Here is a 25,620-nt window from a genome sequence, read left to right on the forward strand (position 1 = left end):
TTTCCATTTATTTAGATCTTTAATTTCTTTCAGCAATTATACTTTTTTTGCGAATTGTTCTTTTTACTTTATCTTGGAGAATTCATGTCAGTACACAAATAGTTACATTTCATGTTTCTTAATGGGTACACAATATTACAAGGTAACTGTAGCATAAATTATGAACCATTAATTCCTCTTTGTAGATTATTTATATATTTTCTTTTTTTAAACAGTCCTGCAATGCACTTTAGTGTGTAAGTTTTTGCCCTTTGCTAGTATTTCTTTATAGGATATTCCTACAGGTAAAATAACTATAGTTAAGAGCTTTGTACATTTTTAGTTTTAATAGTTCCTATTAGATTATTGTACCTAAAATTTATATAAATACATACTAGGGGCCCAGTGCACGAAATTTGTGCACTGGGGTCGGGGGTCCCTCAGCCCAACCTGCCCCCTCTCACATACTGGGATCCCTCAGGGGATGTCCTACTGACGGCTTAGGCCCGAGCCCCACAGGGAGCGTACCTAAGCCGCAGTCTGGCCTCCCTTTGTGGGAGGCAACTGGGCTGGTCAGGGGAAGGCACCAGCCCCATCACCCCACTGCTGCAGCCACTGTCAGTCACCGCAGCCACAAAGGTGTTTTCATCAACGGACTCCAGTCCCTTCACCAAGAAAAAATGACAACTTTCTTTAGGCATTTTCAAGATGTGTCTTTTATAGGATATGGATTTCTTTATTTTTTATCCTCACCTGAGGGTATGTTTCCATTGACTTTTAGAGAATGTGGAAGAGAAAGGGAAAGAAAGAGAGAAACACTTTGATTGGTTGCCTCCTACATGAGCCCTGATCTGGGCCCCGGCCAGGGAGGAGCCTGCAACCTAGGTACATGCCTTTGATCAGAATCAAACCCAGACCCTGCTGTCTGCAGGCTGAGGCATTATCCACTGAGCCAAACCGGCTAGGGCAGGATATGACATTTCTTAGCCTTCCAGCAGCGGACCTTCATTTTTTTCTCCAGAAGGGTGGTGGAAAAACCCTAGATCACCATTTTGGATTCTTATTACCCAAGTTACTAAGAATATTACCAGTGGCATACAGGAAGCTTAGCCAATGTGCAGTCAGAAAAGGTGTTTCCTCTATAGTTCACACCAATGGAGGGCTGGGCCCTGCCCAGGCCTAAAGCTTTAGGCTTGGGCAGGCCTCTCCAGCTCCCTCTGATCACCGGCTCAGCCCCTGCCCAGGCCTGCCCAGACCGAAAGCAGACCCCCAGCTCCCTGCCCAGGTGATCAATCGCAGGGGGTCTGCTGGTGTATCAGGCCGAAGAAACCCCCAGTTCCCCCCTCTTTCGATGGCAGGGGGTCCACTCGCCATGCCCAGCATCCAATCAGAGCAAGGAACTGGGTGTCCGCCATGCCCACCATCCATCGAAAGCGGGGAGCTGGGTGTCCGCTCCAGCTCCAGGCCAAAAGCCTCCAGCGGAGGCTTTCGGTCTGGTGCCGGAGCGGACCCCAGCTCCTTGCAATCCGTTGCAGGGGGTCAGCTCAGGGCGCCTATGTATGCAAATTAACCGCCATCTTGGTCGGGTTTATTTGCATACTCACTCTGATTGGCTGGTGGGCGTGGCTTGGGCGTAGCAACGGTGCGGTCAATTTGCATATTACTGTTTTATTAGGTAGGATGCTGGTATACACCTCCCCTCCCCACCAGTATATTATGAAAGTATCTGTTTCCCACCCTGTTGCCAGCACTGGATATTATCTTAAAATTTTTGTCTTATGAAAATTATATCTTCCTTTTATTTAATTTCTGTTCATTTGGCTGTTACTGATTTTTAACTAATATGTTAAATATGAACGTACACACTTTCCCTCCTATGTTTATAACCTTTGCCCATTCTAATTTCATTTTTATAGTAAAAATTAACCCTCTTAGAAACGTTTGACAAATGGGCATTTTAAAAATTAGGTCTGCTTAATTTTGTTGTCTTAAAAATAGGACTTCATTTTCATTATGTACTTACAGTATCAATCTCTTTTCCTAGGTTGTCCTCCAAAGGAGTATGGAACGAGTACAGTCCTTTTTTCTAAGAAATAAATGTCGTCTCCCTCTCAATCCACGTCTTGTGGCAAAAGAATTAAATATCAAGGTAACAAACAAAATACTTATATAAGTTCATATTACATTTCAAAATAATATGTAAGAAGGAGAGAAATGGGCAGGTATGCTTGAAGCAAATGAGTATAAAACCTGCATAGATTGGTTATAAGTGTTTGTGGATGTCTGTGGCATAAGACCCATATTTATGTCAGTACATTTTTACTAATCACCATTCCTGAAAGAAATTAGTGTAAAATTATTTACTACCTCAAATTACATTATGTTTTTACAGTTGTATAATAGCTACATGAGAGGCATATGTTGTAATTCCAATGATAAAACTACACACTCAAAGATAGGCAATTTTTTCCTTTCCTTGTGAGTAGCCAGATAAACTCTTCTTGGATTTATAGCACTTTTTATGATTTTAAAAACCCATTTTATTTTTTTAAAGTATGTTTTTATTGATTTTTAGAGAGAGGGGAAGGGAGAGGGAGGGGAAAGAGAGAAACATTGATGGGTTGCCTCCTGCATGTCCCCTACTAGGGATCAAGCCTGCAATCTGAGCATGTGCCCTGACGAGAAATCGAACCAGAGACCTCTCGGTAGACAGGACGATGCTCAACCAACTGAGCCACACAGGCAAGGGCTTTAAGCACTTTTTAGAGCCATGAAAAAATAATTCAGTAAGCCCGGGTCAGTGTGGTTCAGTTGGTAGTTAGGTGTCTTCCCGTGCACCAAAGGTAGCCAGTTCAATTCCTGGTCAGGGCACATGTCAGGTTGCAGGTTAGATCCCCAGTAGGGAGCCTTCAGAAGGCAGCCCATTGATGTTTCTTTCTCTCCCTCTCCCTCTCTCTAAAATCAAGAAAAACTTTTTTTTTTTTAATTGAAGTAAAGTTCAGTGGTGGTCAAAATTGAGTAATTGTATTTTGAATGGGGCTAATAGTAATACAGATAGTGGGTTTTCTCTACCATGAGTTCAGCAAAAGCAGCCAATTAATTCATTCATTAGAGTTTGTGGTTTTGAAAGGCCAGGGTACAGCTATCCTTAATGAAGTTTCAGATTTGAATTTTTTTGTTTTAGTTGACATGGCTACTCTTCATTGAAATTTAATAGTGGATGCCTGACTTGTATAATTATGTCTTTTGGAGACAGAATGATGATATTTTCCCCTTTGGTTTTGTTTTATTGTTTACCTTTAAGTTGGTCTCACTGTCTTTTTTTTATAAGATATGTTTTTACTAGAGGCCCAGTGCACAGGTGCACAGATTCATGCACTGGTGGGGTTCCTCGGCCTGGCCTGCGGGGATTGGCCCCAAACCAGCTTTCCGACATCCCCCAAGAGGTCCCGGATTGCGAGAGGTCACAAGCCTGGCCAAGGGACCCCACCAGTGCACGATCGGGGCCGGGGAGGGTCCATGGGAAGGCTCCAGGGCATGTCCGGCCCGTCTCGCCCAGTCCCAATTGGCCAGACCCCAGCAGCAAGCTAACCTACCGGTCGGAGCGTCTGCCCCCTGGTGGTCAGTGTGCGTCATAGCAACTGGTCGACCAGTCGAACGAATGGTCAGACACTTCGCATATTAGGCTTTTATTATATAGGATTGATTTCAGAGAGGGAGAGAGAGATAGAAACATCAATGATGAGAGATAATCCTCAAACTTTTAAAGCTCAAACTTTTAACAATAAGTTCAAGTTTTTGTCTTAAGTTATTATTATTTTTAATCCTCACCCGAGGATATGTTGAGAAAGAGAGAGAGAGAGAGATAGAGAGATCAGTGTGAGAGAGAAACATGGATTGGTTGCCTCCTGCATGCACCCCAGCTGGGAATAAGAACCCACAACCTAGGTATGTGTCCTGATCAGGTATTGATCTTATAACCTTTTGGTATATGGGATGATATTCCAACCGAGCCCATGCCAAGGGCTGTCTCAAGTTTTTAAGATTTTGCTTCTCTGCTCAAAAAGTAGTAGATGATCTTTTACTCATATATGCTCTGTTTAAGTTTCAGAAAGTATTTTTGTATGTCTCTTATCTGCCAGATTATCTAAAAAGCAAGTCTCCTGTGTTACTTCATTTGCCATAATTCAGAGAAACAAGTGAAAGGAGAAATGCCTAGGGCAAAAATAAATCTTACACCCATTTTTATTCCATTGTTATATTTCTAATACTTAATGTGTTGTATTTGTAGTCGTGTTCCTTCTTCAGTTCTAATGCTGTGCCCTTAAAGGTCACAATGGTGAATTCTGATCCAGTGGGGGAAGAAATTAATGTCATGTTTAAGGTGAGCAAAATAAGGTTACTTTATTTTTATCAAATTCCTTTTCCATAATTATAAAAGTAATTTTGTTTATTTAATATTTAATTAACTTGAATAAGTATGTGTAAGGTTGTCACTGACATAAACTGTTCCCAAACAGATTTGGGAATAAATGCATCTGTGGGCTAGAGCTGCTGCCATGCTGGTTGAGCACATCTTAATTCCAGGCAATGCCTTTCACACAGACTATGTGAATGGTACCCCTAAAGTTGTGTAGTGCGAAACTGCAACACCATGAGCAGCCGGGCATGTGCCCCTCACCAGAATTGAACCTGGGACCCTTCAGTCCACAGGCCGACACTATCCACCTAGTCAAACTGGCTAGGGCCATATTACTCTTTTTAAAAATTGAATATAACTCACAAACCATAAAACCCAACCTTTGAAGTGTACAGTTAGGAAACTTAGACATGAAGAAGTGAAGTAACTGTCTCTAGAATGCTGCAGAAAAATTAAAAGGCGGTTATGTTAATCTCATTCTTTAAAAAAAATAATTCTTTATTGTTGAAAGTATTACATATGTCCCCCTTCCCCTCCCCCCCCCCATTAATGCCCTCCAGCCCCACCCTGGAATCTTCCCCCCACCTCAGGCCTTCACCACCCTATCATCTGTGTCCATGGGTTATGCATATATGCATACAGGTCTTTGGTTGATGTTAATCTCATTCTTCACTCTTTTCACTATTCTCCTCTCCTCCTTTATAGTATGTGAGTCTTTCGGAAAGGTACAAGTTTCATTTTGTTTTCTTGATTTTAAGGTTGGTGAAGATCTTCGGCAGGATATGTTAGCTTTACAGATGATAAAAATTATGGACAAAATCTGGCTTAAAGAAGGACTAGATCTGAGGATGGTGATTTTCAAATGTCTCTCAACAGGCAGAGATCGAGGTAAACTTGTTAGCTGTGTCCTGATGTTGTGTTTCTTTTTTTTTCTTCATGAACTTAGCTCAGTGTCCCTGCCCTAAGGATTCTGATGCTGGTGCATTATGATCTCAGCCATTTCTTAAGTTAATTTAGTGTTGTTTTATTGATTCATTTGCTCATGATTAAATAATTCAGTGAGTAGTCTTAATAAATGCTTTGCAGTAACCAAAGGTGTTTATTCATTGACCCAACAAGAACTTTATGGTCTTTAGCTTTTGACCTATAATTAAGGCCATGTCTAAGATAAGCCAACTTTGATTTCATTACTGCAAAATGAAATAATGGTTACAAAGTATTTTTCTATTAAGAACAAACTTCATCTTATTATTTATTGAATACGTTTTTCCTTCCACATATGTTAAGTGTGAATAATAATGGTACTACACTCCTAAAAACATTGTGATAATTAAATGAGATAATGAATGTAAAATACCCTAGTAACTGATGTATTATTAGATCAATAAATCACAGCCATTATCATTATTCTTATTTAACAAATGTTTGTTGTGGATCTACCATCTGCAGAATGCTATTTGCAGGTAGTGCTTATATTTTAGAGGGAAGCAATTGAAGACATATGCAAGTAATTAAAAAATGCTTTAGTAAACTAAAAGCTCTAAGAATAATTACAGAGGCAATGCTGTGGGTTTTAAAGGAGAGAAAGATCACCTATGGTTAGTGGAAATGAGAAATGCTTTAGCTTCTAATCATAGCCACTAGGAAGTCACTTGAAAGATTATCTTATTTAATCATCTTTCTAATATTGGCCATTTAATTTATGCTTAAATGCCTTTAGTGAAGGGAATTCACTGTATTTTAAGATAGTCCATTATGTCCTGGATAGCTCTCATAGCTGTAAAATTCTATCTTGTATTCAGATGAATGGGAACCGAGTCCTGGTTTCCTCTAACCCAGTTCCAGTTCTATTCATAGGCTATCATGTAATGTCAAATCCTTCTTGGTGATGACCTGTTGTGATCCCAAGTTTCGAGTTCTTCAGTGATTTGTTATATGTGACTTTAAAGTACTTTATCACCTTGTTTCCTTTGTAAAGGGCTCAAGTGATTGATTTATAGACTCTAAAAATGACACCTGGATTTTGTAGAATGTTGAATGGGGGGCAAATTGTCACATAAATGGAGCTTATCCTATATAATAAAAGGCCAGAGGCGTCATGACCGAAACGACCAGAGACCAGACCACCATGGCCCCTCACGGCCTGGGCCCACCCCCCTCAAGCAAGCAGTTAGGGGCAATTAGGCAGGCAGGCAAGTGGTTAGGGGCGATCAGATAGGCAGACAAGTGATTAGGGGCGATCAGGTAGGCAGATGGCCCCTCGCTGGGCTGGCCTCAACCCCAAGAAAGCAGTTAGGGGCAATCAGGCAGGCAGGCAGAGTGGTTAGGGGAGATCAGGTAGGCAGACAAGTGATTAGGGGCGATGAGGTAGGCAGACAGCCCCTCGCAGGGCTGGCCCTGCTCCCCCCACCCCCAGCAAAGAAAGAGGGAGGCCCAGGCCAGCCAAGCCATCACACCCCAGCCTGTCCCCTGCAGGGGGAGGCCACCAGTGGCAGCGGCGGGTGTGGGGCCAGCTGCCTGCAGCTGGGGGAAGGAAAGCCCCAATAGGCCCTGATCTCAGGCTAGGCCTAGGGACCCTACCCAAGGGGTCCCGGATTGTGAGAGGGTGCAGGCTGGGCTGAGGGCCCCCCTCCCCGCCCCCAGTGCACGAATTTTCATGCACCAGGCCTCTAGTTAACTAATAAAACCATTGTGCCATCTTCTGATAAACCATGTCTTAGCTATTCTGTACTTGTGCATTTTGATTCTTAGACCCAAGTATAGGACATTCACTATTAACTTTCTTACTATATTTGATCTTTTACTTTTCAGCCTGTTGGTTCTTTTTAAAATCTGAGTTTTGTTATGTCATTGAACCTCTTAGCTTGTGTTATGAATGGATTTGAAGAATGAATATTTTGTTGCTTTTGCTAAGTCATTTGAAAACATGTTTACTAAGAAAGGGCCAAGCACCAACCCTTGTGGCAGAGTCACTAGAGATCTCCCTTCAAGTGATTGCTCAATCTGTGGGTATTATATTTTATTTGGTTACTCATTGATTTCATTGTGGTATCAACCACTCCACATTTCGCCATTTTATCCATGAGGGCCACATGAGAGCCTGGTAACTTTCCCCCTTCAGGTTAGGATGTACAAATTTTATCTTGTCAAAAAGGAAATCCAGTCAATTTAAGAATTCTTGCTGTTTGTTTTTCATACGTCTTGTAAGACGGAAATTTTATCAAGTAAGATTCTTCAACAATTGCCTACCATCTTATTAGATTAGTTTTTCTGTCACACACTTATTGCAAATACTTGAATCTCTTTCTTTTTATGGAATTCCATGTAACTTTGGAGACAATCACATTGTTCTTATTTTTTACTAGAGGCCCGGTGCACAAAATTCCTGCACTGGGGGGGGGGGGCGTTGTCCCTCAGCCCAGCCTATGCCCTCTCGCAGTCTGGGACCCTTCGCTCCTTACCGCCCGCCTGCTCACTGCTACTTACCACTCGGCTCGCTGCTCCTTAGCGCTGCCGCGGAGGCAGGAGAGGCTCCTGCCACCGCCACTGCACTCGCCAGCCGTGAGTTCAGCTTCTGACTGAGCGGCGCTCTCCTGTGGGAGCACACTGACCACCAGGGGGCAGCTCCTGCGTTGAGCGGCAACCCCCTGGTGGGCAGTGCGCATTATAGCAACCGGCTGTTCTGGTCGTTGCACCATAATGGTCGCTTAGGCTTTTATTATATAGATATTGTTTCTAACTAATGATTGAGTGCTTACTTTGTGTTCTTCTCTGTACTAAGCTTTTTAAATATATGTGTGATGCGTGGTGTGTGTGTGTGTGTGTGTGTGTGTGTGTGTGTGTGTATGTACATGTGTTCATTTTAAACAGAGGGAGTGAGGGAAGAGGGGAGGGGGAGAGAGAAAAGCATCAACGTGAAAGAGGATCACCAATCAGCTATCTCCTGCATGCCCAGGGATTGAGCCTACAACCTGGGCATGTGCCCTCACTGGGAATCAAACTGGCAACCTTTCACTGCATGGGACGATGCCCACCCAACTGAGCCACACTAGCCAGAGCTGAAAGCTATAAATATTTTAAAGGTTTACTTTTGGAAGATATTTTCACATAGCTTAATGTTTTGTTGTTTAAGGCATGGTGGAGCTGGTTCCTGCTTCAGATACCCTCAGGAAAATCCAAGTGGAATATGGTGTGACTGGATCCTTTAAAGATAAACCGCTTGCCGAGTGGCTGAGGAAATACAATCCCTCTGAAGAGGAATATGAAAAGGTGATTAGCTTATCTCCTTATTCTAAATAGCTTTGTTAAAAATGAATTACATGGGTCTTCAGTGCTTTTCTTTTTCAGCTCTGGTGTCAGCCATTGAGCCTAAGTTATGAAAACAGTATATTTCTCCAAGTAAAGAGAAGAATATAAAAACAGAATGCATTTAATGGCAGGAATCTGAGTGAAACCAATGCTAAATTACCCAAAACACTTTCCAAACATGTATTTAGAGGACAGTAAAACAGCTATTTTTATAATCCAAAATGTTATATTTCACAGAGGTCTTGGGAAAAGTTATGGAAATGAGTAGAGTGGCTGCATCATGTGGTCATTAAGAACAAGATTATGGGTCAGACTTTCTGGCTTGAATTCAGGTCCCAAGTCACTCACCAGCTATGTAGCCTCGGGCAAATTATTTAACCTGTTTGTGCCTCAGTGATATCTGCTATACAGTGTTACAGTATTATATTTTCGTGGCATTATATATTGTGGCTGTAATAAAATACCATAGGTTATTATGATAACTAAGTGAATTGAGATATATAAAGTGTTTATAGACTACATTCTATAACTATAGCTATTATTGGAGGCATGAATTTTTTGTTTTAGTATGCATTTGTTTTACATAAGAGGAAAGGAAAATCTCTTAGGACATAAGGCCTGTAATGATCCTAAATTGGCTGAAAGAAGACTCAAGAATACTTTCAATGGTGGTGATGTCATTTGCCTGCCTAGTTTATGTCAAATAATGGCTATATCACATTTGCAGATAGATATGTACAAATGTTATCTGTTGACTAAGAAAATAAAGTAGAGGAATTTGGTTGATTTTTTAAAATGTCTAAAAACACTTCCTTTTCTTTATGGGTTGGGGAAAGCAGTGCAGCAGATGCCAATACTTGTTTATAGTAATACTGGTTTTTTGTGTGATTCTGGGTAAGTTGTTTGACACAAAATAATGGTCACGTAACATACATTGAGTGCCTTTTATGCATTTGGCTCTTTTATTTGGGGAATATAATATAGTGGAGTCACATTGCCTGGGTTTGAATCTTGGCTGTGCCACTTAACAATTATATGATCTTGGGTAAATAACTTCTCTGTGTTTCTGTTTCATATGTAAAATGGTAATAATAGTCCCTACATCATTGGTTTGTTATGAGGTTTTAAATGAGTTAATGTACACATCCATCCATCCATACATACACATATGCACACATATACTGTGAGTGTGGCAGGGGAGGAGAAAGAGAGAGTAGTGCCGTGCCTGGTTTGTGATAAGTGCTATGTAAACATTTGCTATTATCATCACCATCAGTAATGATTTCTGGGGGGTAATGGAATAAAATTAACCACATGGCCCTGGCCTATATTGCTCACTGGTTAGAGTTTCGGCCTGTGCACTGGAGGGTCTCTGGTTGGATTCCTGGTCAAGGACATGTACCTGGGTTGCAGGTTTGATCCCTAGCCCTGGTCGGGGCATGTGCGAGAGCCAACCAATCAGTGTCTCTCTCTCCTCCTCCCTCCTTCTGTCCCTCTGTCCCTCTCTCCCTCCCTCCCTTCCCCCCCTTCCACTCTCTAAAAATCAATGGAAAAAATATCCTCAGGTGAGGATTAACAACAACAAAAAATTAGCCACATGACATGTAGAACCAAATGACTGCCAGAAATGTTGTGTCTTGAGAATAAACTAAATGCACATGCTTTATATTAAAATATTCATTGTATGCATCTTGCTGTATCCTATATGATATTATGTTAGTAATTTAATCCCAGAACAGGCAGGACTAGTGTCCAGCTTTGAGAAATATAACAGATGACACATAAAGAGTCACCAACTGGGCAACCAAATACATTGATTATATTATTGGATGTTTAAAGATATAAGTTGACTCTCTTTACACATGCTCTCCCTGCAAGCCCCCCCCCAAAAAAAAAAACAAAAACAGAAAAATATTCTTTTGTTCAGATTAATCTTTGTCTCAGTGTTACCACCTGTGGTAAGCAGCAGAGCCTGTGAGAAGCAGGGTTCCACAAACACAGTGCTTAAAAGATGTTCAAAGGCAGTGCATATCCTACATAGGTCCTGGTGACATCGCTGCTTGTGACAGGGCAAAGCTTGAGAGAAGGGGCAATAACCACCTTTAGAAGGGTGTTTCTGTTTTTGAATTTTTAAAAAAACTGGCCTTTTTTTTTTTTGAACCATAATGCAACTTATCGGCTGTTTAGAATGTGGATTACAACAGTAATTTCAGAGAGGGATGAATTACATTAATCTTTGTAACCTTGCCTCCTTTAAAATAATTTTTTTCCTAAAATAATTTTATATCTTTATTATAGGCTTCTGAGAATTTTATCTATTCTTGTGCTGGATGCTGTGTAGCCACCTATGTTTTAGGCATCTGTGATCGACACAATGACAATATAATGCTTCGAAGCACAGGACACATGTTTCACATTGACTTTGGGAAGTTTTTGGGCCATGCACAGATGTTTGGTAGCTTCAAAAGGTACTAATACTGTTACTGTTATTGCTGAGGAAAAGAGAGGCACTTCCAATTTCACAAATTAATGTCCCAAGCCTTCTTTTTTTTTTTTTTTTTTCTATTCTTTGTCTTGTAGCTCTTTTTGAGCAAAACGGGGGATGAAAAAATCCTAGGAGATGACACAAGAATGAGTGTGTATAACCTTTGCTGAAATGAATTAGGTCTATTTTATTTTGTCTAGCTACTGGTACCTAATTGGAAATGTTCCCATTTGTATCATGTCAATGAGTACCAAGTTTTTCTCTCTGTATGTTTGTAACTATAACTATGTTTGATTTCTGAGTGTGTGGATTTATAAATATCACCTTGGGAAAGATTTCATATATAATTTCTATCTAAGTGATGAGATTAGATTATTACTTTCCTGAAAATGTGAATTTTTAAGAATTAAGGAAATTCAAAAATGTCTTATACCAAGTTTGGAAATTGCTATGGCTCAGATAGCTTAGTTCAATAACCATGTAATAGCAATAACACTATTTGACTATCTTCTGTAAATAACACTTTCTATGTACTTTCCTTTTAAATAGGGATCGGGCTCCTTTTGTGCTGACCTCTGATATGGCATATGTCATTAATGGGGGTGAAAAGCCCACCATTCGTTTCCAGTTATTTGTGGACCTCTGCTGTCAGGCCTACAATTTGATAAGAAAGCAGACAAACCTCTTTCTTAACCTCCTGTCACTGGTAATTGTTCTTTACAAGCATTTAATTACTTTTACTAGTATATTAATGTTTCTGTATTTCAGTAACTACAAAAAGGATATAGTGATTTTGGAGTAAAATTTACTATAGTCTCACATGTCAGATATATTATTACCAGCGTATTAAAAAATTGCTACAGTATGAAATATGCCAGCCACCATTTTTAGAAAGTATGTTTTAAAAAGTGGCAGGTTACCCTGCAAGTAAGGAGTAATAGTAATGGAAAGGGATGCCAGTAGATGTATTGTGTCTTATCTGGGGGGGTTCAGATTGTGAATATTCATTAAGCTGTACATTTAAGGTTTCTGTACTTTTCTGGATATACACTGAGTGGCCAGGTTATTATGATCTCTGAACACATAATAATCTGGCCACTCAGTGTATATCCTATATAATGAAAGGCTAATATGCAAATTGTCCCCTTGACCAGGAGTTCGACCAGCAGGCAGGCTGGCAAACCGCCCATGTCCCCTCCCCCAGGCCAGGCTGGCCAGACCCATACATACACACACACTAGAGGCCCGGTGCATGAATTCGTGCAGGGGGGTGTGTCCCTCAGCCCAGCCTACACTCTCTCCAATCTGGGACCCCTCTCACAATCCAGGACTGCTGGCTCTCAACTGCTCACCTGCCTGCCTTCCTGATTGCCCCTAACTGCTTCTGCCTGCCAGCGTGATCAACCCCTAACCACTCCCCTGCCAGCCTGATCAACACCTAACTGCTCCCCTGCCAGCCCAATTGCCCTAACTGCCCTCCCCTGCCGGCCTGGTCACCCCTAACTGTCCTCTCTTGCAGGCCTGGTCGCCCCCAACTGCCCTCCCCTGCTGGCCCAGTCACCCCTAACTTCCCTCCCTTGCCAGCCTGGTCGCCCCTAATTGTCCTCCCCTGCAGGCCTGGGTCCTCTCCAGCTGTCCTCCACTGCAGGCGTGGTCACCCTTAACTGCCCTCCCCTGCAGGCCTGATCCCTCCTAACTTCCCTACCCTGCAGGCCTTGTCCCTCCCAACTGTACTCCCCTGCCGGTCCGGTCACCCCTAACTGCCCTCCCCTGCAGGCCTGAGCGCCCCCAACTGCCCTCCCCTGCTGGCCATCTTGTGGCAGCCATCTTGTGTGTTGGAGTGATGATCAATTTGCATATTACTCTTTTATTATATATATATGTATGTATGTGTATGTATATGTATATGTATATATGTATATATACACTGAATGGCCAGATTATTATGCGTTCAGAGATCATAAGAATCTGGCCACTCAGTGTATGTTAAGTAAAAATAAACCAAAAACACCACTATGATCATTGTGACTGAAATTAATATAAAAAGAGTACCACACAAAATTGTCTGGATTTTACAATTTATATTCCATAAACTGACTTTGTGAATTCCAACAATTAACTTCATTTCCTCAATTTTTTTCATTAATAAGAGACTTGCTTAAGTTTTAAAACATAAACTCCCCAAAACTGTGATCGTTTCTGTTCACTTTAGTTCTGATTACCTGGATAGCTTTTAGGGAAGAATGGGGAACAGACTTTAAAAAAAATGAACTCACAGACTTTTTTTTTTCCCTTCCTATAGATGATTCCCTCAGGGTTACCAGAACTTACAAGTATTCAAGATTTGAAATATGTTAGAGATGCACTTCAGCCCCAAACTACAGATGCAGAAGCAACAATTTTCTTTACTAGGTAATTCATGCTTAAGTATATTAGAGAAGGCACACAGTTTAGCTTTGATTTGTTTTTCCTTAGTATAAACAAATGCTATACATCAAAATTCTGATTTACAGGAGAAAAATTGATTCACAGTATTAGCAAATAGTAGGTTGTCAAGTTTATTTACTGAATAAGTATAAAGGATTTGCAACATTAAAAATAAACATTTCTCTCAAGGCATGGTCTCAAGTTTTATTTAGTATATGATTTCAATTATAAAAATCCTATTTATGAACTATTTCTGTGAAGCATATTTTCTACAATGCCAAATACAATTTTTATGGATATCATAAGTGCTTAAAACAGCATCCTCTGCAACACTGCTGTAGTAAATTGTTTGATTGCATTTGAACTTGTCATTATTGCTCAAAAGACAAATATGTTCTAAATGTCTGGTGACCAGTTTGGTCAGTTCTCTCCTTGTTCTCTTGCCTTCTTCCTCTCATTGGAGAAGAGGTAGAAAACACTGTACTAGACTTCCTTAGTCTCAAGAGTCTGGGCTGAATTGAATTGAAGGAAGCTGACTTTTGTATAGCCTTCCAAACTAATCCTGATAATTTAGGTATTGATGAGTTTTGTTTTTTAAAGTGTTTCGTAGGCTCCTCTGGGTAAGGCTATAAAGCAGGCATATATTAGTCTGCTTGATCTGCTTTGGCAAAATACCATAGGTGAGGTAGCTTAAAAAACAGAAATTTAATTTCTCATAGTTCTAGAGGCTGGGAAGTCCAAGATCCATGTGTCAGCCGATTTGCTTCATGGTGAGGGCTCTAGCTTGCAGACGACTATCTCATCACTGTTTTTTCCTGAAAGAGGGAGAAAGAGCAAGATAAGATTATGAGAAGAATAATCCTATTGGTTCAGGGCTCTACCTTTAACCTTAATTTCTAACTCCATAAAGGCCATACCCATTGGGGCTTGAACACATGAATTTTGGGAGACACAATGTTTATTCCATAGCAAGGCAAACATAAAGATGTGTGAGGTTTTCTCACTTCCCTATTGAATCCTTTTTCTGTTTCTGGATCCTTTATCCTGGTTCTGAAACTTCTTTTTCCTTTGCTTGCCTACAGTGTTTTATCCAGGTCTGCCTTCCTAATTGAGTCTCACCAAACTCCCCATCCTGTCGAAACTTCTTTTCCCACCCAATTGAGGGAAGTCGTGATTATCTGAAGGACTCTGATAGTAGATTCTACTATTTGATAAAAGAGATTTGTTTTTTTAATTTGAATTACTCTGGATTCTTCCTCCTAAACCTGTTTAGCTGTCACTGTCCCGATTTATTACAAGGGACTAAAATAATAAAATCATCTTTTGGCATTATACCAGTCATCTTCTATCGCTAAAAGCTTTTAATTAGTATTGGACCCCAGAGGGCTCAAGAAATAAAAGCATAATTTCTTGGAGACAATGGGATTGAATGGAGTAGAGACTCTTGTGCTAACATTTTTGTTGGGGTGAGATGTATTTTAATGGATTTTTGGCTTATAGAACAAAGGGGATCTTTGACAGAGTGAGAGTCTGCTTAATATTTTAAAAGGAATGAAAATATTTTTCATCTTTTATTATGTTAAAAGAATTGAGCATATGTTCGCATGAACATTTACTGTTAACACATTTTCTGGTTTTTTTTGTAGGCTGATTGAATCCAGCTTGGGAAGCATTGCCACAAAGTTTAACTTCTTCATTCACAACCTTGCTCAGCTGCGTTTTTCTGGTCTTCCTTCCAATGATGAACCCATCCTTTCATTTTCACCCAAAACATACTCCTTTAGACAAGATGGTCGAATCAAGGAAGTCTCTGTTTTCACTTATCATAAGAAATACAACCCAGATAAACATTACGTAAGTTTGGTTTGATTTGTAGAGACTGGTGCCTGCATTATTTTTGTCCTTTTCCACTTCTTTCATTGACTGTACTGAAGTTTCAAGCATTTGTTCTTTTCATACTTCTTTCTTCCATGGATGGTCCATAAATAAATAAATGTACTTGGGGCTTCCCTAATTGTTTTTTGGTATTTATTTCTTGGTAGATTTGCTCCAAAACCATGAGGGACAAATGATATTCTTCTTTTCAGAGACAAGACTAAAAGGGTAGTGCTTTTTCTCCTTCCTTATCTTCAATTCGTTCTTAATTTCAAAGGTAAAGCTTGCTCATTGTAACAAATTCAACCAATATAGAAGCATGTAAAGTTAAAATCATTTCTAAGTTCTTATCCTACTTTTCAGGGATGATGAAATGTTATCACACACACAGTTTGTTTTTTAAAGACAGGATCTTCAGTGTGCTTCCTCCCTAATAGTATAGCATTATCATCATTTTTACTGTTTTATTCACCCTTCTGCTAATATTTTTGTGGATAAAACTTTGTGGCACTGTCGGTCTTTAAATTTTTGACAGATTGATAAATTTTAGAAAGCAACTTTGCTATTATTTAAATTTTCACCTATTTTATTAATAAATTTTTGTATGTTTAGTGGTCATTTACCCTAACATCATTTATTGAGCAGTCCTCCCCCAACCCCAATGATTTATTATGCCACCTTTAAATACACTAAGTTTATACATATTTCTGAATTTCATCTGTAGCTGTAGCTGGCTCTGCAACCAATATTTTGCTCTCTAAAGTACTCTGATATTATAATAGTTTAAATATCCAGTAAGATAAGTTTTCCCTTATACCCCAGCTGTCATAAATTTTGCTTTTTTTTCTTATTTACTCTCTTAAATGAACTTATTAATATTTTCATTGAAAATGTACTATATTTATAAATTTGGCAAATAAATTTATTTAATCCTGGAAATAAAATGACTTCACTTTCCAGTTCACGTTTCTGTAAGATCACTCTTAGAATGTTGTTAGATGTGCTATAAATGAGTTTTATATTTGCTGTTTTCTATTGGGGACATATATTAACAAGCTAAAAGCACTTGGATTATACACTGAGTGGCCAGATTATTATTATCTCTGAACGCATAATAATCTGGCCACTCAGTGTGTGTGTGTATATATATTTTAGAGGCCCGGTGCATGAATTCGTGCATGGGTGGGGTCCAGCCAGCCTGGCCAGGGGGAGGGGACATGGGCAGTTGACCGGCCTGCCTACTGGTCAAACTCCTGGTCGAGGGGACAATTGCATATTAGCCTTTTATTATGTAGGATATACACTAAGTGGCCAGATTATTATGTGTTCAGAGACCATAATAATCTGGCCATTCAGTGTATATAATGATCAAACTCTATATTTTCTTTCTGTCAGGAAAGGTTTTATTATGAATCTAATGTGTTTGGTTGTGATTTCTTCAGATTTATGTAGTCCGAATTTTGAGGGAAGGACAGCTTGAGCCATCATTTGTGTTCCGGACATTTGATGAATTTCAGGAACTGCACAACAAGCTCAGTATTATTTTTCCACTTTGGAAGTTACCAGGGTATGTTCCCATTCATGTATATTAATCCTTTTTTATAGAAAATAACTTATTTATTATTAAGTGTAGATTAAAAGTTTTGTGTTAATACTTAGTAAGATACTATGAACCATATGTGACTTACTTTCCTTTATATTACAAGGGCCTAATACAGTACTAGGTTAAAACAAGGAACTGTAAGTTTTTGATTAATGAGTTAATAAATGATCAAAATCTGAAATTGCCCTGGCCAGTGTGTCTCATTTTGTTGGGCATTGTCCTGTGCACCAAAAGGTTGCCAGTTTGATTTCTGGTCAGGGCACATGCTCAGGTTGTGGGATCCCCTGAAGAAGGCAGCCAATTGATGTTTCTCTCTCTCCCTCTTCCTCTTCCTTCCTCTCTAAAAAAAATCAAAAACATATTTCTTAAAAATAAATCTTAAACTTAGATTTTGGGATTTTCCAGTTTTCTAATTATAGTGGAAGCTTTAAATTTGCTGTCTCTACCATAGTAAGCAACACAAGATAATAAAATTTGGAATCTTGGTGTTAAAAAAACAGATTTTAAATAACTGCAGAAATAATCTATTATGATCATACTGAGCTCATCTGGATAAAAAAGAGCTGAGGCATTGAGATTGTTAGTCAGAATCTTAGTGTTTAGTTTTGTATCTGATACCTTTTAGAGACCCTCAGTTTTAATTTAGCTGAGTTTATTTCCATGTGCAATACTAGATTCAGACATTTTTCCACTGCCACCAAAATACGCACAGTTAAGATTATCTTGATTTGGGGCCTTTGTCATTTGTGAATTTTACTGGTCTCTACAATAGCTATGGCTGGTTAATGATTATTTTGGAGGTTAAGATCTGCATAAAATATCTGTGAATGATTAATCATGAGAAGAAATAAATAGAAAATAAGTTTAAAATACAGCAAATTAGAAGAAAAACACACCTTTTGTGCCAGGGTTCATAAAAGGATAATGGATAGTTGAACTATTTCATCTCCAGTACTTTGAAGAGAAATCACAAAATTTACTTTATAGTGGATTAAGAACCCAGTTTGTATTTAAGTATATAAAAAAGTGTATTTCTAAGTAAATATTGAACTTGATTCTATAAATACTTCCAGATGAAATAATTTAAATCCCACTTGTTACTGTTTTTCTTTTGTAGCTTTCCTAACAGAATGGTTCTAGGAAGAACGCACATAAAAGATGTAGCAGCCAAAAGAAAAATTGAGTTAAACAGTTATTTACAGAGTTTGATGAGTGCTTCAACGGATGTAGCAGAGGTGATTGTCCTAATTGAAAAATAACATACTATTTTTGTGCTACATAGTACTTAAGCTAATGGATCTTTTTCCTCTTCTTTCTTAGTGTGATCTTGTTTGTACGTTTTTTCACCCTCTACTTCGTGATGAGAAAGCTGAAGGAATAGCTAGGTCTGCAGGTGAGAATATTTTTTTCTCTTTATTGATAGATCACGGCTTCCTTATGGCCCTCAAGTCTGTAACTAATCCGTGGATGTGGTGGAATCATGGTGGGGTTGCAAGCTGTGGTCCAGTGTGATGAGAGGAGGTATTCTTTCTAAGCTAGTCTATTTCTAGATAAACATAATTTTCCTAATAGAATGTAATTACTAAAGAAATATATATCCTGTGGCCTACCAGGTTCTTTGCCCTTTGTTACTGCACATTCACATGGTCCTGGAGTTAAAGCAAAAATTTTTTTGTTGTGGCTTGAACCACTGCAAGTAAGATAAAAATAAGATTAACATATTTATATTTTCAGATGCGGGACCCTTCAGTCCTACCCCAGGCCAAATAGGAGGATCAGTGAAATTATCTGTCTCTTACCGAAATAGTACTCTTTTCATCATGGTGATGCACATCAAAGATCTTGTGAGTGATTACAAATACTAGTGGTTGTAGAGGAAACCCATTCCTTGGTAGGAAGCATTACTGTTAAGGGAATGCTTTTCTTTGTAGGTTACTGAAGATGGGGCTGACCCAAATCCATATGTCAAAACATACCTACTTCCAGATCCCCATAAAACATCTAAACGCAAAACCAAAATTTCACGAAAAACTAGGAACCCGACATTCAATGAAATGGTAAGTTAAAATCATTTCTAAAAATGTCCTTGATTTGTTGTTTTGAGATTTTAAGTTTTTAGGTATTGGTTGTTGTACTCGTAAAGTCAGTCAGTAGCAGTCCAATGGCATTTAACAAAGTGATGCAGCCCTAGCGGTTTGGCTCAGTGGATAGAGCGTCGGCCTGCAGACTGAAGGTTCCCTGTTTCGATTCCAGTCAAGGGCACATGCCTGAGTTGCAACTTGATCCCCAGTAGCGGGTGTGCAGGAGGCAGCCAATGATTCTCTCTCATCATTGATGTTTCTATCTCTCCCTCCCTCTTCCTCTCTGAAATAAAAAATATATATATTTTTAAAAAACACACAAAATGATGCAGAATTGAACCCTCAATCATAGACCTTAGGTTTTAAGAAGATCTTAGGGGCCATTATTCAACTACCCTTCCAGCTTGAACCCCTTCTACATTTTCAAAAAGGGGGGCTGTTCAGTCTGTGCTGAAGTACTTCCAGGCCATTCAGTTTGTTTTGGGCAGCTCCAACTCTCAGATTATTTTTTATACTGAGCTGAAATCTTCCCTCCCTAGAGTTTGCACCTGTGGGTTTCACCTCTTGGAACCACACAAAACTATTCTTTTCCTCCTACATGGCAGCCCTTCATATAATTGAAGTTTAAATGTCCTTTCTGTTTATTCCTTTAAAATATCTTCAGTACCTTTATCTTTGCTTGATAGGATGTAGTTTCAAAATCATCTTCCTTCTAACTAGTTTCAGCAACCCTCTTGAAATAGAGTGCTTTAAACTATAGCAGGCATCAGCTAAACAGAATGGAGCAGAACTGTGACTGCTCGGCTACTCATGGTCAACTTGTAAAATTCCTCATCTATTAAAACCCACTAACTCTTAGTTAACTGCTTCTTTAGAATAAACACTACTTCATTTGTGCACATTAACATTACATCCACACAAAATGTCTATATAGAGATTTGAAAGCAAATAGTTCTGAATTTTCATCTATTTCATGAATTTATTAAAACCTTAGAATATCCTTTCACCCCATTAAAAGCATATAAAATGTTTGGTGAAGACCAATTCATATCATTCTCAAAAGGCAGTATTGGCTTTTTTTCTAGTTAGTGTTGTGCTTTAAAGAAAATAAAATGTGGTCCGTTTTTTAGTTCTTACAGTCAGTGAGAACTAGACTAGGGAAATGTTTCTCAGAAGTTATGGTAAGGTTTTCTTGGAAAATAAATTCTAAGTGTTAAATGTAGTATTTGAAAGAGAGTAGCTTTTCAACACGCCAGATTTTCTGTGAATTACATTTGCAGTTGATGAGTTCACACTGGATTATGGATAATTAGAAATTATCATTTCGTGGTATATAAAATCCAACAGAAAAAAGACAACAAAAGAAAATTTTAATCCCTCATTTTTTTGTAAAATACTTATAATTATGCTGTCTCAACTTGCTTCCTTCTATTCTCATTAGATCATCTTAGTGCATGCTGCCTTTCCCCATACTCCATCTCAGAAAGACCATGTTTTTAGTTTTAAGCCATAATAATTTTCTACTTTGTGCATTTCTATGTCAGACTCTCAGAGGACTGATAATACAATTCAGGACTCCTGAAATATAAAATGTGTATCTAAAGCATGAGACAAATTCCACCAGATGTGTCATAATCAATGTCATTAATTATAGTCGCTTTGACTAATGACCTCGTTTTTACTTAAAATAATCCAAGAATTCAAAGAAATAATGTGTACCTTTCTGTTTCTTTTTGCCTTTGCTGTAGCTTGTGTACAGTGGATATAGCAAAGAAACCCTAAGACAGAGAGAACTTCAACTAAGTGTACTCAGTGCAGAATCTCTGCGGGAGAATTTTTTCTTGGGTGGAATAACCCTGCCTTTGAAAGATTTCAACTTGAGCAAAGAGACGGTTAAGTGGTATCAGCTGACTGCAGCAACCTATTTCTAAGCTAGTGAATTTCTGAGCTTTGCAAATAGAATAGTTATAAACACACACACACACTTGAGAACTTTGTATAGTATTTTTATACTTGGATAGAAATTATAAAGTAAATGTACTTGCTGCATTTCAACACACGTGTTGGACCAACAGTCACATAACTAACTTTTATGAGTTTGTTGAAGCCATTGCCGTTTTAAAGTTATTATGTAGAATGCTGTAAACCCTAAACTTAATATATAGTAAGTCTGCAAAAGACTTGAACAATTTAATCCTCTCTTAAGTAATTCAGAGTAATAGCTTTAGTTTGGTCTTTTTTTCATTGTTTCTTTCATAGACACAGCATGTTTGTTTTCCTGTTTTGCACCTTCTATAGCCTTTACCACTGTGCATGTTTGCAAACACCAAAGGAAAGGAAAGGTGCAGATGTTACAGTCAAATGCAGCTGCTATTCACAGGGCCGAAAAGCAAAGCACAAATTATAGATAGTTATGTTAAGAACTACTAAGTAGTTTATAAACATAGGGGGAAATAACATTGCTTTCTATTTTTCATGTCTTTAAAGCCTTTTTCAGAATGAAGTGAAGTTACTGAAGTTGTAAATAATGGTGCCTTAACTTCATGTTTGCCTGACACTTCATTCTGACTTTTTCTGACTTGATAACTAGTAAGTAGTTTTCACTCACTTTCAGCTTACTCAAGACAAAAAGTTATTTACACTTACTAGTGTTTTTCCCACAGAAAGATCATTTTCTCTACTTTTGATATGTGACTTAGTTAAAGTCAGCCATTTAATTTATGTTTGTGTTATCCGGTAATTGAATGAGATCCATCAATGTAGCTGTACACTAAATTCCATCATTCCATTATTCTAGTAGTCCTACATTTATTCCCAGGAGTGTGAGTTTGGTAGTTTCACTTCCACGTATCTATACTCCACTCCTTCATTAAACAAGTGAAAATTGTTTACCCATGTCCCCATTCCTGTTTGGTAGAAGAACTCCAATGAGTAGGGCAGACTCTTCACAATGGGCCCAGGACAAGAATTCTAGGGTCCATACTGAATTAAAATGTAGACTTTTATGGCAGAGTTGATTTTGTAAGTGTCTTACTTACATTTGTAAACATTGTACATTAAAAAATTATTTTCCTTAATATAATGTGACTTAGAATCATAAGGGACATGATTGAAATCATTTATAGTAACCATTAAGAATAAGATTCATTTTTATTAGTTATTCAGCTTCACAAACAGTTTTGTGTTTAGTTTGGGTAAATATGTATATATAATCTCATGGCTAAAACAGAAAGTCACTTTTTAAATGATAATAGATTGTAACAATCTGGGTGCTGTGAGATAACTGACAAAATATGCAATGTAGAATACCAACACAGAAAGGACAGTCTGCAAGTTAGTTGTCCAGAACAGAATTTTTATGAACTGTGCAAATATTTAATGTACATGATGATACCTGCAGAGCAGAAATAGATGAGTCGAGGATGCATCAGTGGGACAGGCTAAAAAAAAAAAGAGAAAAACTTGAAATTTTTGGTGCCTAACACTAATGGTCCATTTGTAGGAAACCCCATGAGTATGATATATGAAATGTCTTTTTTAAATGTTAAATGTGTCGTCTATTTAATACAATAATTAAATGCACATCAAAGCACCACTGTTTATTTTTTTTCCAGATAGCATGTGTAAGTAGCTTTTCAAATGTAAAGAAGTAGTAGATATTTTCACTTAAGTTTTTGATACCTAATTCCATTCCACAAGCTGTCACTTAGCCACTGTAAAAATACTGTTTTGGTAAAAGGTCATTGTTAATTGGACTCAATGTATACTGCCTATTTGCAGTCTGTTACTGCAGTGCCTCTTAGCACAAATAATAGAGCTAGAAAATGTGGTCACTTTTCAATTACAAGAAATCTGGATTCTTATCTAAAAGTGTATATTATGATTAATATTGTACAGTTAACCAGAGTTCAGAACAAGTGGTGATGTTTTCTCTTAATTTAACTCATTTTGTGCCTTTGTTCATTAAAACACCACACACATACTTTACATATATTCTAATATAAGTTATTTCTTTGTGAAATGCTCATCTTCAGCCCTTACCAAAAAAGGGACTGGGGCACTTCTTTGCACTGCTACTATCAATAGATTTTTAAATCAGTTGTTTTTTAATCATTTTTAAAGCTTACATTCAAGTAAATCAAACAAAAGTTTAAACAAGCTAGCCAAGACACTAATTTGTACGTATAATCACGTTTTATATCTACCTTTATTGAGTAAAAATAATTACACTATACGTAAGTCCTGCACCAGAAGAATTCTTTCCTCTTGGAGTGTTTTGGGATTTGAAAAATAATGGTTTACTCCCAGAACCTATTGTTTTCTCTACTGAGGAACCCAATGTAGAACTTGCACTGATATTTTTATCACTGCCTTTAAAAGAATCAATAGGTCTCTAAATGTTAAGGCATGTATGGTCTTTGATAAAGTATTTTATCTTTTCAAATTAATGTTGAATAAAAGTTTCAATATCTTGCCTTAAATTGGTTAATGAGTCTTTTCTAGGACTCCAGTACTATGGCATATAAAAAAGAAAACATTCAATTTTGATACTTAGATTGCTGATCAAAAAGGACTGAAGCCACACTACTATAATTTATAGATTAACTTACATGCTGTTTGACTAGCAGTGCAAATATGAATGAATATGGCAGTTAGTCTGATCTATAAGAACCAAATACTTTAATTATGTTAAGGTAGTGAATAAAGATGTATAATTTTTTTTATTAATACCTTGAATATATTCAGTGGATTGGATGTGACTTCATAACTGTACTATAATTTTATTAAAATATTTCTGGAATAAAGGAACTCTGCTATCAATTCTTTCCTCGTCACCATATTACTGTTTTTGGTTCCAAACTTTGAGCTCACTGTTGCTGTTCTTTGCATTTTACCCAGGAGTTTATTAGGTTCATATAATCCTGAATTTCAGAACTGACCTGTCAGTTGCCCCTAAAGATGTTCAAATACAGTGTGTCTAATTTCTAAGTGTGGTTCTTTGAAGGTCTGGATTGCCACTTGCCCAGAGTCCCATCACCATTTCACAGAATTGAAATGCTTCTGTGAGTATGGTCCCTGGCCTTTGGTAGTTTATTTAAATACTAGAGGCCTGTTGCACGAAGATTCGTGCAATAGGCCTTCCTTCCCCTGGCTGCCAGCACCGGTTTTCCTCTGGCACCTGGAACCCGGGCCGCAGCGGAGCCAAGCCTTCAGGCTTCAGGCTTCAGGCTTCAGTCTTCACTTGGGCAGAGCCTTCAGTCTTCGCTCTGTGCCTGTGTATGCAAATTAACCCGCCATCTTTGTTGGGTTAATGTGCATACACACTCCTGATTGGCTGGTGGGCGTCACGGAGGTACAGTCAATTTGCATCTTCCTCTTTTATTATTGTGGATTAAATCGTGTAGTAACAACCATGTTATAGACATACCTACACAACAGGAAAATGTAGATTCTTTAATACACAGAAACCAGGAAAAGCAATAACTTAAACAATTAGAGCCAGTTTTGAGGGGGTGATAAATTCAGTTTCTTGTCAGAAAACCTACTTTATTTCACCCCTACTCTTTCAAAACACTTTATCATACAAATTTTAGACATACAAAATTAGACAACAGTAGAATGAATTCCATGTATGATTCCATCATATACCTACAACAGTTACTATCTTAGATCTAATCTTATTTGATATGTATTAACTAGGATGTGCCTTAGATGCAGATAACTTTTTTTTCCATTTTATAATTCTTAAATCTATGGATCAGTAACTTCAGTTCTGAATAATTTAGTATGACTTCTTCTATTATTATTCTCTTTAACTGTTTAACCCATTCATTGAGTTTTAAATATTGGTGGTTGTATTTTTCATTTCTAGAATAACTATTTGGTTATTTTTTTTTATTATTTGAATCATGACCCAGGAAAGACGTTCACAAGACTGACAAGATCAATGGGGAAAGAATTGTTTTTTCAACAAAGGACAATTAGATAACCACATGCAAAAAAGCTCTTACAACATATACAAAAATTAGTTCAAAATGGATCAAAGACCTAAACATAACTAAAATTATAAAACTTAGGAGAAAACAAGTGTGCATCTTTGTAACATTGGACCAGACAAGGGTTTCTTAAGCATGACACAAAAAGCACAAGTGCCTTGGCCGGTGTGGCTTGGTTGGAGTGTTATCTACACACCAAGGGGTGGTGGGTTCAATTCCAGGTTGGGGCACATGCCCAGGTTGCCAGTTCAATCCTTCGTCAGAGCACAGCTGATCAATGTTTCTCTTCTCTCTTCTCTCTCCCGCTCTCTCAAATTAAAAAAACACAAAACAGAAGCAACAAAAGAAAAATAATAAACTGGGCTGCATCAAAATTTAAATATTTTATGTATCAAAGGACACTATTAATAAAGTAAAAAGACAACTCACAGAATGGGAGAGAATAG

General features: G+C 38.1%; 1 protein-coding gene across 2 annotated transcripts in view; it reads left to right on the plus strand.

The window, feature by feature from the left end:
* PIK3C2A (phosphatidylinositol-4-phosphate 3-kinase catalytic subunit type 2 alpha) overlaps positions 1-23,987 on the plus strand; it is a 93,976-nt gene extending 69,989 nt beyond the window's left edge. For both annotated transcript variants that reach the window (XM_079789322.1, XM_079789323.1), the window contains exons 20-33: positions 2,024-2,128; positions 4,271-4,363; positions 5,158-5,287; positions 8,532-8,668; positions 11,006-11,175; positions 11,742-11,898; positions 13,495-13,604; positions 15,266-15,473; positions 16,937-17,061; positions 18,215-18,332; positions 18,418-18,490; positions 18,832-18,941; positions 19,029-19,154; positions 20,927-23,987. In XM_079789322.1, coding sequence (XP_079645448.1) covers positions 2,024-2,128; positions 4,271-4,363; positions 5,158-5,287; positions 8,532-8,668; positions 11,006-11,175; positions 11,742-11,898; positions 13,495-13,604; positions 15,266-15,473; positions 16,937-17,061; positions 18,215-18,332; positions 18,418-18,490; positions 18,832-18,941; positions 19,029-19,154; positions 20,927-21,109 — 1,845 coding nt within the window. In that variant the 3' untranslated portion in view covers positions 21,110-23,987. The remainder of the gene's footprint in view (positions 1-2,023; positions 2,129-4,270; positions 4,364-5,157; positions 5,288-8,531; positions 8,669-11,005; positions 11,176-11,741; positions 11,899-13,494; positions 13,605-15,265; positions 15,474-16,936; positions 17,062-18,214; positions 18,333-18,417; positions 18,491-18,831; positions 18,942-19,028; positions 19,155-20,926) is intronic.
* The last annotated feature ends 1,633 nt before the right edge of the window (positions 23,988-25,620 follow it).

Source organism: Cnephaeus nilssonii, assembly GCF_951640355.1.
Source record: "Cnephaeus nilssonii genome assembly, chromosome: 13".
NCBI classification, from domain to species: Eukaryota; Metazoa; Chordata; class Mammalia; order Chiroptera; family Vespertilionidae; genus Cnephaeus; species Cnephaeus nilssonii.